Source organism: Lactuca serriola, chromosome 8 (assembly GCF_051521515.1).
Source record: "Lactuca serriola cultivar US96UC23 chromosome 8, Lser_US96UC23_V15, whole genome shotgun sequence".
Lineage (NCBI taxonomy): Eukaryota > Viridiplantae > Streptophyta > Magnoliopsida > Asterales > Asteraceae > Lactuca > Lactuca serriola.
Window position 1 is genome coordinate 11,860,805 of NC_136415.1, and position 19,815 is coordinate 11,880,619.

The 19,815-nt window shown below is 34.8% G+C and overlaps 1 protein-coding gene across 1 annotated transcript; it reads right to left on the bottom strand.

The window, feature by feature from the left end:
- Positions 1-4,064: 4,064 nt before the first annotated feature.
- On the bottom strand, positions 4,065-5,957 carry LOC145070640 (MATE efflux family protein). Its single transcript, XM_079017597.1, has one exon. It carries the CDS (start codon positions 5,873-5,875, stop codon positions 4,265-4,267), a length of 1,611 nt encoding a protein of 536 aa, XP_078873723.1. The 5' UTR covers positions 5,876-5,957; the 3' UTR covers positions 4,065-4,264.
- Positions 5,958-19,815: the final 13,858 nt, after the last annotated feature.

Below are 19,815 nucleotides of genomic sequence, written 5' to 3' on the forward strand. Positions count from 1 at the left end.
AAATGAGAGTTGATGATCTTGTAGATACAATTCCTTTGGTTTAAGGACAGTCGAGAGCGGATGTCGTATGGAAAAATTATGGTTTAAAATAGTCTAAGCTTATAAAAATATAATTTTAAAATAATTTGAGAATTAGCTGACAGAGTCTAAATGAAAGTTGTAGATCTCGTCGATAGCTATGCAAAGATATAAAGAACATCGAAAACGGAGCTCGTATAAAGAAGATATGATTTTTGAAAGATCAGAAATTCGCATGGGCGCAAGGGGCGCGACGCGAAGCAGGTTGCCTACATGGTGATGTGGACGAATCTGGACCTAACACGTGGCGACAAGGGGCAGGATCCACGTCGGCCGACTTGCACAGCGCACCTCTTGTCTTCATGCGGCGCGCACCTATCCAGCTATAAATGCCCCCCATGAATTTCTTCATTTCTTATCCCAAACTCTCTTATCTCTTTTTGAAAACTCTCTGGTTCTTAAGCTCCAGCTTTTTCGGACTTTTGAAACTTTTAGCTAGGCTCTGAGGTAGCTAGAAGCGCGACTACTAGTAACTTTCAAGTAAGAGTTCTGTCAGTGCAGTTTTCTAGTTTTTGCTAGAAAACCTTGTAAGTTAAGCAACATTTGTATTGCTTTCAATGTAACTTATATTTATAATCACAATCGTTATTATTAACCTGTAATCAAGATTTATCGATGACTCAAATTCATTATACTGATTGGTCTACTTAAAGGAATGATGTCTAGGTGAGATTTATTGAGGTGTTTAAAGTGAGATTTCCAAACAGTGTACTATGTATACCAAACGGACCCTACCTCTGAGATGATCCTACATGGTTATTCCTTACTTGATAGATCTTGATGTAGACATTGAGATTGTTGAGGAATCTAGAATACTATTAGTCATGAGGAATATCAGACTAATACTTAGTAATAATCATACCTTGGTTACGTCAATGGAAAATTCAATGAGATAGGCGAAATGCTGCACAAATTCTGGGGCATCCACTTTTAGCAGGTGAGTGCATAGTTGGTACTTTTAGCTTACACATAGATATAAAGTATCTATTAATTGCTATATTTGCTTACTATTTGTGTTCTTAATATTTGTGCTATGTGTAATAATATGATATGGTTTTACTTATATAAATTACTTTATAATATTTGAATTTGCATTAGGTAGTAGAGCGGTTTGGGGGAAAAATAAAATAATGGGTTGGGTAGTGAAGGATTTGGGGAAAATAAAATAATGGTGAGAGGCTACACATTGTATTACCAGGACCAGTCCTCTAACAATGTATACATGATTACCACTGACTATTCTAGATCATCTGGTGGAACACCAACACGTGGTGTTAATGATCATACTTTTTAGGGAAAATGAACGTTGTTCTTTCGGGTACTCTATCCCCCTGAGGGTTACCTTATTGATGCATATTGCTTTGGATTCCCCAAAGTAATAGTGTCTACTCATAAAGATCCTTAGGGTAGGTCTCTTGGGTTTAGCCTTTTAGGATAAGATAGTGAGAATAACGGGAATAAGTAATCGAGTTAATTGTTTGTTGAGAAAAATAAATAACACTATTGTGGGTTGAAAACCTTATGTACTCACCAGAATCCCAAACGTGATCCACTATATTTCTTTATATCACATGTAGCGGTACGAAGGTACAATCGAATGACAAATTCAAGGAGTTTAGGACACTAGTACAATAAGTTAATTTAAGACCTACAATGACTATGTTTATGATTATGTTTTGTATCAGTTATGACATCCCAACTTTTAATAATCAATGAAAAATATTTCTTTAGAAATATTTTTATAGGACAAATTAAGAACTACTCTGTTTTTAAAATAAGCATAAATAAAAAGGTCATCTCGGACTGTGAAAATTGGGGATGTCACAGTGTAGCTATGAAAAAACAATAAGTGTATGGTTGTATTAAAAACTTATAAAACTAATTCACATAATATTAAAATTATACAAAACTAATTAACAAACAAATTAAAAACATACAAACATATTTTAGCACAAGCTTTTATGCATGATGTACAAGTAAGTAAAGCATAGAGAGAGTCTTGAGAGAGACAGTCGTCAGGTAAATTAACACGATATTATTCCCTTCTGAAGTACCTAGTCTTGCTCGAGGTCGACATCTAGGTGGTACCAATGGTAACGTCAGCCTCCTCCTCCAACCCGAAAACCACCTTATAATTATGAACTACTTTGGTTCTTTTTCACAAATTTTTCATTGAGGAAAAGCTAAGGCTTGCACCACAATAAAAAAATACAGTTTCCAATCTTTTTTTTAAATATATATAATGTTTGGTTATTGGGTCAACTATTAATGATAAATAGGGCTGTAAACGAACCGAACGTTCGGCGAAATGTTTATAAACCGTTCGGCGGGAAGTTCGTTTATGTTCGTTTATTTAATAAATGAATGAACATGAACATAAATTCTCGTTCGTTTAGTTAAATGAACGAACATGAACAATGATCTTGTTCATTCAGTTATGTTCGTGAACGTTTATTTATGTTGTTCGGTTATGTTCATTTATGTTCGTTCATTTAAGTTTATTTTATGTTAATATATATATATATATATATATATATATATATATATATATATATATATATAGAGAGAGAGAGAGAGAGAGAGAGAGAGAGAGAGAGTCAAAATCAAATAAGAAAGAAATTTTTGGTAGGAAAGTAAGAAGTTTTTTTTCTGCATATTTTTTTTGCGAACAAACAAAATGAATCATTAGATGATTCATTTGTAAGATGATTCACAAGAAAAAATTCTCAAAAAAACATCTCGATGATTCATTTATACAATGATTTTGTTGTTATTCACTAAAATTGTTACAAAAGTGAATTTTTTCTTAATTTACTTAAAAATGAATCATAAATATGTTTTTTTGGGAATTTTTTCTTGTAAATCATCTTAAAAATGAATCATCTAGTGATTCATTTTTTTTGTTCGTCAAAAAAATATGTAGAAAAAAAACTTCTTACCTTCCTACCAAAAAAAATTTCTTACTGGATATATATATATATATATATATATATATATATATATATATATATATATATTCAATTGTGTTTGATTACATTACTATATCATATATTCGTTTACGTTCATATATGCTAGTTATGTTTATTTATCTATGTTTGTTTATGTTCAGTGGCGGACCTTAGTGGAGTTTATTTATCTATGTTCGTTTATGTTCACCGGCTTAAAATACGAATGTCACTACTAATTTAGATTTATTTGGAAAAAAAAAAATTTAGTGTCACCCCTACAAAAAATTATGCGCCCGCCACTGTTTATGTTTATGTATGTTAGTTAAGTTTATTTATCTACGTTCGTTTATGTTCATTTCGCTTGTTCACGAACATAAACGAACGAATATGAATAAAGTAAAATTTTAAACGAACGAACATGAACATGAAAATTTGTTCGTTTATTTGTTCAACTAACTTAAACGAATGAATATGAACACACATTTGTTCGTGTTCGTTCGGTTCATTTACAACCCTAATGATAAACAATAAAATAAGCTAAAGCAAGGACTAAATCTCAATTCTCATGACGTGGTAAAAAAATTTAATCAACGATGTGGTAAAAAAATAATCATAATTTAGTAGTGTTATACTGTTTATTGGTTATTAAGTTATTAATATTAGTTTTCTACTGAATATTATTATAAATGTGAATTAAAAAAAACCAAAAATAATTAAAAATACTTAAGATATTATTTTTAGTCATTTCACTAGTATAAAAATACAACTTACAGTTTATTAAGTGTAGATACTAATACGCTAATTTAAATATATATACTTTTAATATATTTTGACATCGAATAAATTAATAGATATTTAATTAAAAAAAAAAAAAAAAAGAGTTTTAATAAGCAAAACCCCAAAGGCCCCCGCTAAATATCCTATTGAAAATCTCTCTTGGTGTCGAGATAAGAAAGATTGTGTATGGAAAAACTGCATACAATTTTTATACATCTTAAAGATAATCAATAAATAACAATACATAGTAAAGATAGATCATTTTTTTAGAAGTAAGTATGTTTATTTTGGAGGAGGTAAAATTAAATATTTTCTGCTACATTTCTTGGGTTAATCACTCTTAGTGATTAACATTAAACGATGAGAAAAGATGATGAAAATAATATACCTCCCAACCACTCTATGCTATACAACACATACCTAATTATAAAATTCTAAATATACCTAATCCAATCAAATTATTAAACTAAATCATCCCCTAAACCCATAGATTCTTCTTCCTTGTTTGCAGCTTTGATTAACATATACTTTTCCTCCTTACTTTCTTCGCTGTCAGCATCATCGTTAACAAAATCGTCGCCGCCGCCACCCTGTGTTAGCTCTTTCGCTCTATGAGCTTCCACCTCCCAATCCGTCCGCCACAACACCACCAACATCGTCACCACACAAGACATCTGCGCCGCCAGCATGCCCAACCACAGCCCTTCAAAATCAAACCCCATATAGAATCCCAACGCCACTGCCACCGGCATTCCAACCAGGTAAAAACATCCCAGATTAATATTAGCTCCGATGCTCGGCCGTGCTGTACCTCTCAAAACGCCGCACCCCGTCGTCTGCGGGCAGTTTCCGAGCTCGCATAAACCAATGATCGGCAAAACCAACGACGTCAATGCTATGATTTCTTTATCTTGAGTGAACATCACCGCCCATAAATCTTTTACCCCGGCGGCGAAAAACAGAGCAGAGAAACCCAAAACGAAGCTGCAACACAATCCAACAATGGCTGCTAGCTTAGCGTTAACTGGTCGACCCGCTCCCAGCTCGTTACCAACCCGAGTTGACACACTGAAGCTCAAAGACGACGGAAATATATAAATTAACGCGGTGGTTTGAATCAATATCCCCATTGAGGCCACGGTGGCTCTCGGGTTTACCAGTAACCCACATAGCAAAATCATGATCTCATACCACCACCATTCCAGACAAACCGAAATGCAGCTCGGAACCGCCAAATTCAAAAGCGAATTCCATCCTCTCAAACATTCTCTCGAAACACCTCCCCATGTTTTCTTGTAAACTCCAGAAATCAATATGTAAATGATCAATGAAGCTACCAAGTTGAAATTCGTCCACACGCTGCTTAGCGCCACACCTTTAATCCCCAATCCGAGCTTCGTAACAAGGAGATAATTAATGGGTATGTGAAGAACGATCGAAAGAAACGCACATAATGATAGAGGCAAAGTTATGGACTGCGAACGAAGATAAATTCGTAATGGGTGTAAGAAAGATTGAGCAAACAGGTCAGGGAGGGAATAAAGAAGATAAGTCTGTGCCATTGTTGCGATTTCTTGATCTTGCCCACAAAAAAGCAAGATTCTTTTCATGTTAATCCATAAAAGGGAAATTGGAAATGAGGTCAAAAGTAAAAGAAGAATGGTTTTCTGTAAACAGAGGCCAAGGCGTGTGTGTTTTCCGGCACCAAAAGCTTGGCCACAAATGGGTTCCATTCCCATGGAGAGGCCGGAAAGAATTGAGTATCCAGTGATGTTTGCAAAGCCAATGGCGAGTGAACCTCCGGCGAGTGAAAGCTCACCGAGGTGACCAAGGAAGAGCATGGAGATCATGGAGCGTGAATACAGTAACATTCCCGTGAGGACCATCGGAATCGCGATTCGGGCTATAGCAATGGCTTCCTTTATGGCTAAAGAGAGATGAGATTTGTGGGGCTTGACATCAGGTGTTGTTTGCTTATTTTTGGGGATCAAAGGACCGAAGATATCGGGCTGTTTTTGGGTTGAACTGCATTTGACGTAGGGAGATGGAGGTGAGGAAGTTTGTTGGCACATGTTTTGCAAGATTGAAGACTCTGTCTTTTATCCTTTTTTTGTTTGTGTTGAGAAAGGGGGGAATTGCAGGGGTTTAAGTGTAGGAGTTGTGGGTATTTAAAGGGGCCAAAGAAAGGCTCTCACTTCTGGTTGGTTTTGTCTACATCTACATGTATGCCAATCATGATTTTTAAACCTACTTTAATTTCAATATATTTTCTACTTTACATGCATATTACATTATATTATTATATATAGGCATTCATGTATCTACAATAACAATATTATTATTATTATTATCTCAATAAGATACCTAGGATTATGTCTATTACTTTCTCCATTTAAAATTAATTACAAAATAAATTTGATGGTAGGGTGGTGAGTATCTTTTCTTTATTTTCCTCCTTTTTTTTCATATCAACATAAAATTGGTTTTTTATCTATTTCATAACTTAAAGCATTTTGGGATGTTAAATATGTAGCAGTGATGTGGTCGTGTGCACCATCTCTTATGGTATGGTGTTGGTGTTATCAACGTTGGTGTGGTCATGCATGGCCTGAACCACCACTAACTCTCTCTCTCTCTTTCTCTCTCTCTCTCTCATTTGTAATATCTTGATGACGTGATGACGATGAATACATCCCCCTCTTGTTTATGGTGCGTGAAAGTTGATGTGAAAGAAGTATCATTATTGGAAATAGTGTCCAAAGTCATTAACTAGTTGATAATATATTTCTAAATAATAACACGGTTTTTTTTGGTTGGCTTCATGACACAAATAGCAATAAGGAAATAGAGAAAAATAAGCTCTTAATTTATTAAAGAAATAATAAATTAATTAGAAAATATTTTGGTAATTAATTAAATAATTTTAATTAATTAAAATGTGTTGAATATTAATAAACTATTGAGATTAATTGGAATATTCTACAACCATTCAGAGAAAGACGGTGGACGAATTTATGCTTATCTTGATAAGGATAATGCAGGTTTTGAATATGATAAGGATTATACTTTAGAAATTTGAATTGTTTAAGGATTAATTTGATGTCTATAAATAGGATGCTAGGGATCAACCCCTAGATGATGATTCCCTCATAATTCCATTCACCCCTCTCTCCTATCTCATATGGACGACATTCATAACCATTATCCTAAGATTAGTGAATTTTGCATAAACCCTAATAGGGTTTATTCCTTGTTTGCTTTTGGAGACTTTGGTCTAACTACATGAGAGAAGTTCTACTTTGCGGTCTCTATCTATTGCAATGTTGTTGATCACTTGATCTAAGGATTAAGAGATAAGTATTCTGTTCTTTTAGATTGATTTCAAAGTACGTTGCTAAAACTAGTAAAACCTAGATTCTAGGATACATGTGCACTTAGGTAAATTTTTTATTATTCTGTTACCTTTAGATAGTGTTTTTGATGCAATAAATACCTAACAGTGGTATCAGAGTCAAGGTTTTAGTTTTTGGCACGTATTTTGTAGAAACAAAAACTGAAAAGAAACATGCTTAGTAAAAGAGGGTTGCACACTCCCTTCTGGATGTGGTGCACCTACCTGACTTTCAGGTTCCGCTTTTTCCTATATTTTCAAAAAATTATGAATTAGCTTTTTGATTAAAAATTATTTTAATTGCTTAAATACAAATGTTCAAATAAGGAGATTAGTTTAGAATATTATTTAATTAGAATTTAAATTTGAATATTAAATTAATTAAATTTGAATATTATTTAAACTTGAATGTTTATCTTGAATATTATTTAGTTAGAGAATATAAATTTGAATATTTAAAGTGTTAATAAAATCTTAATTATTGTCTAATAAAGATTTAAACTAAAATACTTAAAAAAGATTTAATTAAAACTTTAATTATTATTTTAATTAAAGAATTAAATTTGAACATTTAAGAGGAAACAATATAAATTTAAAAGGTTTAATTTAGTATATTGGATAATTACTATATGTATAATAGTTATAATACTTAATAGAGCTATCAAAAATCGACACAACCCGCCAACCTAACCCGAACCCAACCCAAAATTAGCAGGTTAGGTTGAGATTTTCAACCCATTTAACTTAAATGGGTCAACCCGTCTAACCCATTTAATTAAATAGGTTGGGTTGGGTAAAAAATATCAACTCATTTTCAACCCGTTAACCCATTTAACTTTAATATATATATATATATATATATATATATATATATATATATATATATATATAGTTTTATTTATGTTTTATAATTTAAGTGGTATAATATTAAATTATATAATTTATTTAATTGATTTTAAATGAGTTAACCCAAGTTTAACCCATTTATTTAATAGGTTGGGTTGGGAACTACATAAACATGTCAACCCGGTGATAACTTATTTATCTAAAATATTGGGTTGGGTTGAAAATATCAACCCATTTAAATAAACAGGTTGGGTTGGGTTGAAATTTTCAACCCAATTATTAAATGGGTTGAACCCGAACCCAACCCAGGTCACCCATTGTCACCTCTAATGCTTAATGAAGTCTCTATGATTCCTAATGATGTTCGTTTTTAAAATGTTCCGCGCTTACCACCCCCACTGCCTTTCATATTTTGGAGAGTGAAATTACCGAAAGGGTTCGATTGTATTTTGATTTTCAAAATTAAAAGTGCTAGTCAAGTAATCAAACAAAATTCTCGTTTTATATGTCTAAAAATGTGAGGCATGTGTTACCCATGAAAACATACATACTACTTATATTTTAATGATAGAGCTTTGTGTGGTTAACCGACATGTCATTTGCGAAAATATAAGTCTAATATGTTGTGTCACTCGTGGAATTATTCTATTGATGGAGTGTGTGTGGTTAACCAGCACGTCAACACAAAAATAATTCTATATCAAGGGTCACACGGTTTTGAATGGTTTATTCAAAAGATCTAGGAGTTTCAAAAGATTGAAACTAGTAAAATGCATTACCTACTTAAATAACTTTGTGGTGTGTTTACGACATCCCTTTATACATCGTAAAGCTAAATACTGATCCTACCCTTTATCGATAATTCTATTTAGGGTTAATACTTATATTAAGGATTGAAAAATCAAACTAGAATGGAATTTATATTGAAGGATCTCTATAAGATAAAGAACAAAACTATACTGCAATAATACCTCAAAAAAATTTAGGTGGTAGGATGATTAATCTAGTAAAATTTATAGTTTGAGAGTTGTTCTCATGAACGAATAGAGAAATCATGCCTATGAGAATGCTCATACTGAAGATCCCCCCTCCACTACATTCAAAAAACTATATGAATAGTTATGAAACATATTTTGAACAGAAATGTAATTTTGTTTAATTAGAAATTAATTGTGGTCATCATGATCAACCAGCTGACATTTAAATATAATCATTTCATTCTGATTTTGATATGAAGAACCTTAAAACGTCCATAAATGAGTTGCATGGTGTGATTGATTGTCCTTTGGAACTAACATGACAATAAAAAAAACTCTAACTTCAAAGACTCCTGTATCTACTATTATGAACTGAAATGTCAAAGAGCAAGAATGTAACACCCGCAGATTCAGGCCAAATGATTAAGATATAATAAGGCATAAAAATGACTTTTGATAGAAGATTATTTATGAAAAGTAACCTTAGCAAAATTTAATGTATGTTCCATAAGGATTCCTCACACATAAAGAACGCTGAAATCTGACTTCGTATGAAGAAGTTATGATTCTCCGAAATTTCGCAGTTAAACTGGCATGACTCTGCGTATTGTAAAAAGTGATTTTTTTTTGATAAATTACTTTTTAGCCTAAGTAATCTAAACAAAAGTCGTAGTAGTTGTTAAACTGAGAGTGTACATATAAAGAACGTCCTAATCATACTTCGTAAGAAGAAGTTATGATTTTTCGAATTTTCAGCGCAACAATATACGACTCAGAAACCGAAGTATAAATCGGTTGATTGTTAGGAAAAATAATCTAAACGAGAGTTAAAGATATCGTCCATATGATTCCGTTGATATAAAAACAGTTGAGAATGAATGTCGTATAAGAGAGTTATGAATTTTTAACGGATTTTAACAGTTGAAGCATGTTAAAACTACCAGATTAAAAATAAATTCAAAAATAGTCGACAGAGTCTAAATAAAAGTTGTAGATCTCGTCGATAGCTATGCGGGGATATAAGGAACGTCAAAAACAGAGTTTGTATGAAGAAGTTACAAATTTTTGAAAAATATCGAGTGCACTTTTCGCAAAAGAAGCACGACTCGCAGCTGCTAGAAGTGCCACGTTGCTCCAGGTGAGAAGGGACATATGTCAGCACCTTAGCTGCCAACTAGAGCCAGTGTGTGGTGCGTATCTGGTTGGGGTGCAGCGCACATGAGGGATTCTCAGCCTATGAATACCCCCATTTGCCCATTCGGTTTACCACACATCCTATACCTTCCTCTCTCGAATTCTCTCTGCCTTGGCTCGTTTTTCCTTTAGTTTTCGGTATTCCAATGGTGCTATAAGGTCCCTAAGTGCCTGCCAAGTAGTACATTTCGAGTGGAAGCTCTGCTAATGCAATTTTCAGACTTTTGTCTAGGAAATATCTATAAGTTAAATTACACTATATTTTATTTTAGTGCAATTTATATTTAGAGTCATAGTTGTTGTTATGAACCTATAAATAAGACTTATCAGTAAATTCAATTATAATACCGATTGGTCTAATTATAGGAGATATGTCTAGAAGGGTCACATTGGCTTGGTTGTTGGAAATCAGAAAGGCTATATGCCGAAATGGTCTTGCCTCACAATTGTCATGCCTGGTTGATCCTTACTTGGTAGATCTTGATGTAGAAGTTGATATTAGTGAGGAATTTAGACTATAATTATTATAGTCACCAGGATTATGAAACTAGACTAAGGCTTAGTACTTTATGCATATACGTCTTTTCAAAGTATGAAGTGAAGCTCTGCTAAAATCGTTATTCATCCACTTTTATCAAGTGAGTGCATAGTCCTTTCATGAACATGATTTAATTCAAGTATTAATTAAAGTATTAAGTATCTGATGGAAGTCATATGTGAATTATGTGCTTATTGTCTGGACTATGTGTTAGGACATATATATATATATATATATATATATATATATATATATATATATATATATATATATATAAAGTGTTATGTGCGAACTAGATATGGTTCTATTTTATATCTGGATAAATAGATAATAATATATAATAATTACTATGAAGAGAAATGAATAAAAATACCTAATACTCTGTATGGAATATATATACACTAAAGATAGGTTAGTGTCGCCCAAGAATAGAGTTGGTATTCGAAGTTGGTTATAGAAATTGTAATCTAGTCTAAGGATAAACTTAGACTTATGGAAGATACCTAGTTCAATTAAGTTTGATATTGTGTAGTCTCATTAGAAGAATGTGCGTAAGCTAGGAACAAAGAGTAAAGTTTTGTTCTGTGACACTTTTAGGTGCTGATGTATAGTAGCTTCGTACGGGAGTACATTATAGTATTCCCCTTGGATGACCAGAAATAGTGGGTCCAAATCACGCAATTGTAATGGTATGTCTCGTCACTGGTCAGAATAGGTGACAACACTTGATTATTTTAGACGTTCTTGCAAATTACGTTGCTAGTGTGAGCTCATTACTTGTAGACATAGATGGAATGGGATACCATATTCATCAAATACTCTGATGGTTAATATGCCTTAAGACTTACACTTGCCAAGGAAGCCCCTAGCTGTATAGTCAAACCTTTTAAACAGTTCATCAAACGAGAAAATTTCTCCCTAATAATTGTGGACTAGGCTCTATGATGATCGATAGGAATATATATATGTAGTAATGTAAGCCTATGTGGATATTGTATGGTAACGATTGGTTTTTGCAGGTCTTCTAATTAAGGAATATCATCATATCAATTTTATGGGACTAGAATTCCTATGTATCTCACTAGGTTTCCCTAACTTGGGACACTCATTTTGTATGCATCATAAGTATCAAGACTTAAGCTTCCAGAACTTGATTAGGATGTTGAGTGATTAAGAGACAGTATGTAATAGTATTCAGGACTAGCAGGTCTTTACGTTGTAACTTATGTATCTGTATTGATTATGACATCCTTAGAGTTTTAAAATTTTAGAAACAAATATTTGTAATCAAAATGATCTTTTGTACTAGGATTTTCCGCAAATAATAATAAATGATTTTTAAAGAGTAAATAAAGTTTTAATTGTTTATGAGAATTAGAGGATGCCACAGTTGGTATCAGAACATTAGTTTAAGCGAACTAGGAATTTTGAAGATTTCTAGACTTAAACTTAAATATTAAGCAATGAAGGTGAGGTATGTGTAGGGGTGTTCAAAAATATCCGCATCCGAAATATCCGATCCGAAAATCCAAAAATCCGATCCGAAATTATCCGAAATTTCGGATATCCGGATTTTCGGATATCCGAATTTCGGATATCCGATTTTTCGGATTCGGATATGGATAGTGAATTTATAAAGTTTCGGATATTTCGGATATCCGTATCCGAAAAAAATAATTTTTCTTTATTTTTTAATATTTTAAAATGAGAAATTAGAAACATTGACATGCTTAATGGAGTAATGTTCCCCACCATTTTCAACTTTTTCGTGACCATTCTTTCCAAACTTTTATTGCAAACCTTTCCATTTACAATCGTTATATATTTGTTTGTTATAATCCTGGTTCGTTGGCTTATAATCAAAAACTATTAAGTAATGCTACATATATTTATTTGTTGCTATCGATATCCATCTATGTCGCAAGATTTAACATAGTTGTTATCATTAATTTTAAGAGTTGCGGTGATTTTACGGATCGGATGTTCAGATGTGGATATTATTTAAAATTAATGAAATTCGGATATCCGGTTTAATATCCGAATCCGTATCCGAAATTTCGGATATCCGAAATTTCGGATACGGATTCGGATATCAAAAATCAACAATCCAAATTTTCGGATATCCGGTTTTGAACACCCCTAGGTATGTGTCTAGAGTATTTTAGGTTGTATACTTGACTAGACAACCGCACTAGGATATTTTAGGGTATAAGCCTTAAACTATATATATATATATATATATATATATATATATATATATATATATATATATATATATAGCATGACATAGGTTGAATGCCTTATATGTTATGTTATGCACTAACATACTTTAGGAAAATGCCCTAAATGCTAAATATATGCTAAATGATATGTGTAGAATGCCTTAGGTTCTTACCTATATTGTTATTACTTGGGGACAGATAAGGTCTGTTGCCAACCTAGAACTAGGAAACCTATAAGTTCAGGATTCTAAATGTATGATTACTGCATTAGAACTGACATGTAACGTTTCAAAGTGATAAGGAGAACTTATACGTCTAAGCATAAATAAATCCTTCCTTATCATAATATATTCTCGTTTGGGTATGCTAAACGCCTAATTCATTGTACAGGATGTCACGGTGAGCATACTTAGTGGATTAGGAAATGTTATTGCAGACCAAAATCCTGAACCCCAGCCTCAACATATGGATAAACATGCGCTAGCAGTTATATCAACAGCTGTACTAGTTGGGATAGCAGGAGTTCAAACTATGATTCTAGAAATGTTCGCCGAACATATGGAGGAGATTAGAAAAATAATACGAGAGGATAGAAAAGAACCCACTACACTGGTTATAGAACCATTTTAAATAAAGGTCGGCCCAAGGAAGAAGGTTACAGTAGGAATGTAGAACCACCGAGTGTTAGGAAGGACAACACCAAGAAAGAGGTTGATAAAGATGGATACAAGTATGAAGATATTATGGCATCCTAACCACCAAGTCATTCTGGAGAACCAACATCAGTAGCAGTAATCGATTGGATCTATGAAATTGAGATGGTGTTCGAGAGTTGTGACTGCATCGATCAATGGAAAACAATCTTCATGATCAAACATCTAAAGAGTAAAGTATTGAGCTGGTGGAAGCGGCTGGCTAATACTATACCAAAAGGAGAAGCAAGGAAGATGTCATGAGAGAAATTTCTTCTACGGTTAAAAGGAGAATACTTCTCAGAGAGAGACCTTCTGGAAGTAGCTAATGAATTCCAGAACCTGAAGAAAGGAGAGATGAGCGTCAGAGAGTACGTTGTAGCCTTTACTAAAAAGATGAAATTAGTCCCTTATCTAGTTCATAATGATCTCTTGAAGATAGAGAAGCTTGATAATGGATTACCAATGGATTTTGGTCCTTTGGTAAAAAGCTCAAACACCTTGGAAGCAGCCGTCCCAGTGGCCAGATCCTTGGAATTTATAATTGAGGGGAGGACCACCAAAAAGTAGAAGTTGGAAAGAAAAGGAAGGGTGAAGGAATTTAGAAACCCAATAAGAATGGTATATTTTTGAAATATAACTCCAACGACAAGAAGCCCAAAGATAACAATGATGCAAGATGGTGCAAAGAATATAGAAGGGAGCACTTTGGGAAATGCAAGGAGAAAATGATATGCTACAAGTATGGATGGATTAATCATTATTCAGATGAATGCAAACACGAAAAGAGAATGTGTTTCGAGTGTATAGTACAAGGGCATATTTCAAAGGACTGCCCAAAGAAGAAAGGAGCAGCACGAGCATTACAAAAGACGATAAAGACAATAAAGGAAGAAACATATTATACTTTAGGAAATCAGAGATAGGAAGCTACCCAAGTTCAAATTAGTCATCCCTCATAGATAGTATTGTAGTATTTAGCCTATTATATGAGGCATTAAGTGTAAAAAATTGTGAAGATGATTATCACCAATCCTAAAGTAATAAAATCTTTGAATATATGTTAAACCATTTATTGTTTCATATGTGGAGTGACTTGGGGAAAATACAAGACAAATTTTGGGACGAGTATGAGTAGGTGTGGAAGGTAGTATGGGCCTGTACTACGAGAAGCACGAGACTTGTACTTGGATCAGGAAGAACCACAAGGTTACTAAGACATTAAGTAGTCGAGATATTTTACTCATTTCCATAATTACCTTTGTTTCAATAATGACTATGAGGAAAAGATAATCGAATCGAGTCCTACTAATGTACAAAGTAAGTTCAACATAACATCCAAGTTTAGGAAAAGATAATCGAAATGATCAACAGAAGTACCATAATCATCGTTAAAATTAAGCAGTCGGTCGCTAGAAGTGCTACAAGCTAAAGTGTGATTATATCACATTAGAATTGTTGGGTTTTGAGCATTCTAACACTCCTAAGTGTACATGCAACCCTAAATATCTTGGATCAATGTTTTCTCTATTATACATGCAAATATGAACTTTCCAAGGTATTCATCCTAACTAGCATAATAACATTGATTCATATGAGTATATCAAGTTAGAATTACATACCTCTTTGATGTATGTCTTCATGAAGCTTGAGTGCCTAGTGCCCCAAGTGTGACACCTCAAATGGTTCACACAACACCAAATACACTTGGAATAGATTAGAGAGAAATCCACACATCATGAAAATCGGCTAGCCCTTTCTCATATTCTCTAATCGCCGATTTTGTCAACAATAAGATGATTATATAGTTAGCGACAATTAGGGTAAACCCTAATTGTCATGGCTTTCCATTTCCTTGGATCCATGGGTTCAAATATACAATGGAGCATCCATGGAGCATCTTATAGGTTTTAGCCCAACTTGATAATCCATGGAGTCTTAGCCCACTATACAAGTATGGATGATTTACACAATCAACCCATATATTTAATTAGTCTTCTTTTGATCACTTAAATAATTCTAGATTACTTCTTGATCAGTACTAATTAAATAATCTTATTAATATATTAGAACTTATAATATACTAACAAACCTTACGTGTTATTTCTCTCACTTTGGTCTATCCAAATGCATGATGCCATGCAACCCAAATGGACCGTGCCGGGTCGGGTCAAGTCTTACCAATTATAGTTATGGACTTAGGCATTCATCCAACAGTCTCCCACTTGGATAAGTCTAAAACTATTATTGCAAGTATGACTTCAAGAACCGACTGGCAATCGTAGCTCTCAAAATCTTTTGTCGAACTCTGTCCTTGCCGATGATCTCTGACCTTTGTCAATGACTTACAAAAGGGTACACCTTTCTGTGTTAGAGTGGTTAGGGGTTTGGCGATTCTGGAAAAATTCTTAATGAATCTGCAGTAATAGCCGGCGAGACCCAAGAATTGACGGATTTTTGTGGGTGTCTTCGGTGCCGACCAATTCTCTATCGCCTTGATTTTGGACGGGTCCACGTGTATACCCTCCTCGCTTACCAAGTGACCAAGGAAAGCTACCTTCCGAATCCAGAATTCACACTCGGAGAATTTTGCGTACAACTTTTCCGATCTAAGAGTTTTCAACACTAGCCTTAAGTGTTGTTTGTGATCTTCTTCACTTCTGGAATAGACAAGTATGTCGTCAATGAACACGATGACAAGATTGTCCAGAAAGGGACGACACACCCAGTTCATCACGTCCATGAACACTGCCGGTGCGTTGGTTAGACCGAAGGGCATCACTACGAACTCGTAGTGACCATATCGAGTCTTGAATGCTGTCTTGGAAACATCATTCTCGTGAAATCGCAGCTAATGGCACCCTGATCTAAGGTCTATCTTCGAGAAATAGCTGTCTCCCTGAAGTTGATCGAAGAGGTCATCTATTCGAGGAAGAGGATAACGGTTTTTGACAGTCAACTTGTTCAGCTCACGGTAGTCTATACACATCCGAAAGGATCCATCTTTCTTCTTCACAAATAATATCGGGGCTCCCCAGGGTGAGGAACTCGGTCCGATGAACCCTTTACTAAGTAGCTCATTGAGCTGGCTGGATATGGGGACTTGGCTACGGGGGTAGCTCCAAGAATTAGGTTGATGCGAAACTCGACTTGACGTTTGGGAGGAAATTCCTGGAAGCTCTTCAGGAAAGACATCAGGAAAGTTGCAGACTTCGGGGATGCTCTCGAGGTCTTTAACTTCCTGTTTCTCGTTGATCACATGAGCTAGGAATGTGTAACACTCCTTTCGCAGAAGTTTTTGAGCTTTGATGCACGAAATGATGCGAAGGTTGGAACTAAGTTTATCGTCGTAGATCATGAGAGTCTGGTCAGAGGGAAGATTGAGACGGATGGCTTTTTCGTAACAAAGGATATCAGCATGATTGAGACTCAACCAATCCATGCCAAAGATAACATCAAAGCTCTTTATGGAAACTGGAATTAGGTCGATGGGAAAGGAGTGATCGTTCAGGGTAAGGGTACAGCCTATGAATATATTGCTAATGTTCTCTTTCTCACCGTTAGCCATCTCGACGATAAATACTTCAGTTACTAATTGAGGACTATGTTTAAGAAGATGTTTGAATGAATGGCTAACAAATCTTCTTTTAGCACCAGAATCGAAAAGGATTGCAAGCATAAGAGTTTTCGAGAAGGAACATACCTGCGACAATGGTGGGGTCGGCGACTGCCTCCTCCTGTTTTATAGTTAGAACTATCCCAATGTTGTTGGTTGTTGTTGCTTTTGGGCAGTTTCGCTTGAAATGCCCGACTTCACCGCACCTGTAGCAGGCCTGATCGACACCCACTCCGGAAGCTTGATTGATTGGTGGTTGGTGTTTTGCAGTTTCGAGCAGTGTGGCCCTTTTTTCCACAGCTGCTGCAGATCAACTCACGGCATGGGCCAGGGATACGATGGTGGTATCTACACTTGTCGCACCGAGGCAGGTTACCAGCATACCTATTGGTAGGTGCTTGAGCTGTAGGAGCAGCGACAGGAGTAGTAGCAGCTTGGACTGCCACAGTTTTGTGCTTCTTGGAGGGCCCTTGCGAACTCTGACCCTTTCGCTTTTTCCAAAATATCTTCTTACTTTGACTACACTCATTCCGGTGTCCCTGATCACCTTCATGATCTTGGGAATGGGTGTCTCTTCCTAGTCCGCCAGACCGCTGGGGTTCAAGTGTGACATTGCAGTCGTCACTGCGGCAGTAGTAGCTGCCTGAAATATGACAGGGTCGAATTGAGAAGGATGTAGTAGCGGAGGATTGTTGTTCCTTGAGTTGGGTTCTTTCTTTGGAGGCATATTGATCTAAAATTATCAGGAAAGAGAGGATGATAAGTCCTCTGAATTGAATCAAGAGATATGGAACAAGAGATATCTCATTATGGCAGATAGAGTGTTCTAATAAGCAATAAAATAGGAAAGAGTTACCAAAGCAAGTAAACTATCTCTAAGGAAAAAATGAGTAGCAACACTCGTAATGAATTTCTACAACGTATTCGGCTTTGGCTAAAATACTCCTATAGTTTTTTATGGTTTGTTGCGACGACGACTTGTTGTTTGGATATTTGGTAAGTTTTAGGCCTGTTGCACACCACAGTCACTCCCAAGCACATGTTGGCCGTGTCTCGAAAGAATATAGTTGATCAGGCTATATTGACCCTAGACACGACTACATAACTGCCCAGGTTTAACCACAGTGCACAACACCCAATTACTTATGTTTTGTTCTACTCATGGTTATGGTTTCTAGCGTTTAGGTATTCTTGTATACTTGGAGTAAAAATACTTATATTTTTAAAGTATACTTTTAGTTCAGAGCACTTTGGCCCCTTAGTGTTTATAGTTATATACCATGTAAGGTTCGGTATACTTAGTTCACTATAAACAAGGGCTCTGATACCAATCTATCACACCCCGAAACCGATGGCGGAAACGTTCCAGGGTAGAGGACGTCATGTAAAGTATCACAACCAATGTACATAGTAACCATAGTAAACACAACCATTACATTACATAAGAATATTTACATTGCTTTAAAAGTAAAGTAATACATGTTTTATATATACATCAGTACGAACAAAAGTAAAGACGTGACTTATATACGCTCCGTCTTCTCCAAAAGAACGTGGGATACCTGTCTAATGGGAACCTGAGAATACAAGCAGTTTTAAAAATATCAGCATAAAGTTGGTGAGTTCATAAGCGGTTTGTTTCTGGTGAAAGAATCAGTTTGCATTTGGTTTCATGAAAAAGTTGTTATCCAAGAAAATCCCATATTTTCTTATAAGAGTAGTTTAGTTATCCATTGGTTAAACAGCCTGATTAAGAAAAGTTAAGTTATTCCAGGAAAAACCCTTATTTTCCTTAAAAGTTGGTGGTTGGTTATCGATTCGAAATGAAGTGTACAAGTATCTACCATACTTGTAGCGTTTAAGTGAAGTATCCTGAAGGTCTGGTTATCCTTGAAAAGTACATTAGTTTTAACACGTATATAAAACTAATAAATAGGTTGTAAACTAATTTCCTAAGCGTATTAATTTACTAGGTTCTTTATTACTTAAAAGTAAATCTCCATTATCTAAGTTGCGAGTTCTATAACCATATGATAAACTAGATATGGCAAGAAGGCCAGTATCATTTTATGACTTTTGTACACTTCATTTCGAAGGTAGTCAGCCCCGTATAGATCTATACACTCAAGTCGCGCTCTCCTTCTAAGAGATTCTGGTTACAGGGGCGGTCCTCCATTCGCGTATCTCTATGGAGTGTTTCAGAGGACGTGTCTCCAATCTTAAGAATAACGAATTTACAAGTAATAATGCGGAAAATCCTGTTTTATTAATGACATTAAATCCTTTGTGAAATATAAAATATAACATTTTATAATGAGTTTCGCAATTAGTTTGAAAACTAACTCTGCAAGTTAAACGGTTGGTTAATGCGGATTTCAGTGTTAAAAGCATACTGAGCATGTAACTATAACATACGAAATAATAAGTTTTGAGTACAAGTTTCCTTGTACTTTTGCTTGTATTCCCCCCTGAAAACATGAAAAACACGGAAAATGGTGTAGAGGTATGAACTCACTAGACGAGAAATGTGCCGGAT

What these genes read in the sequence shown, in the direction of transcription:
- LOC145070640 (XM_079017597.1), bottom strand. Translation starts at nt 5,875, where the DNA reads ATGTGCCAACAAACTTCCTCACCTCCATCTCCCTACGTCAAATGCAGT.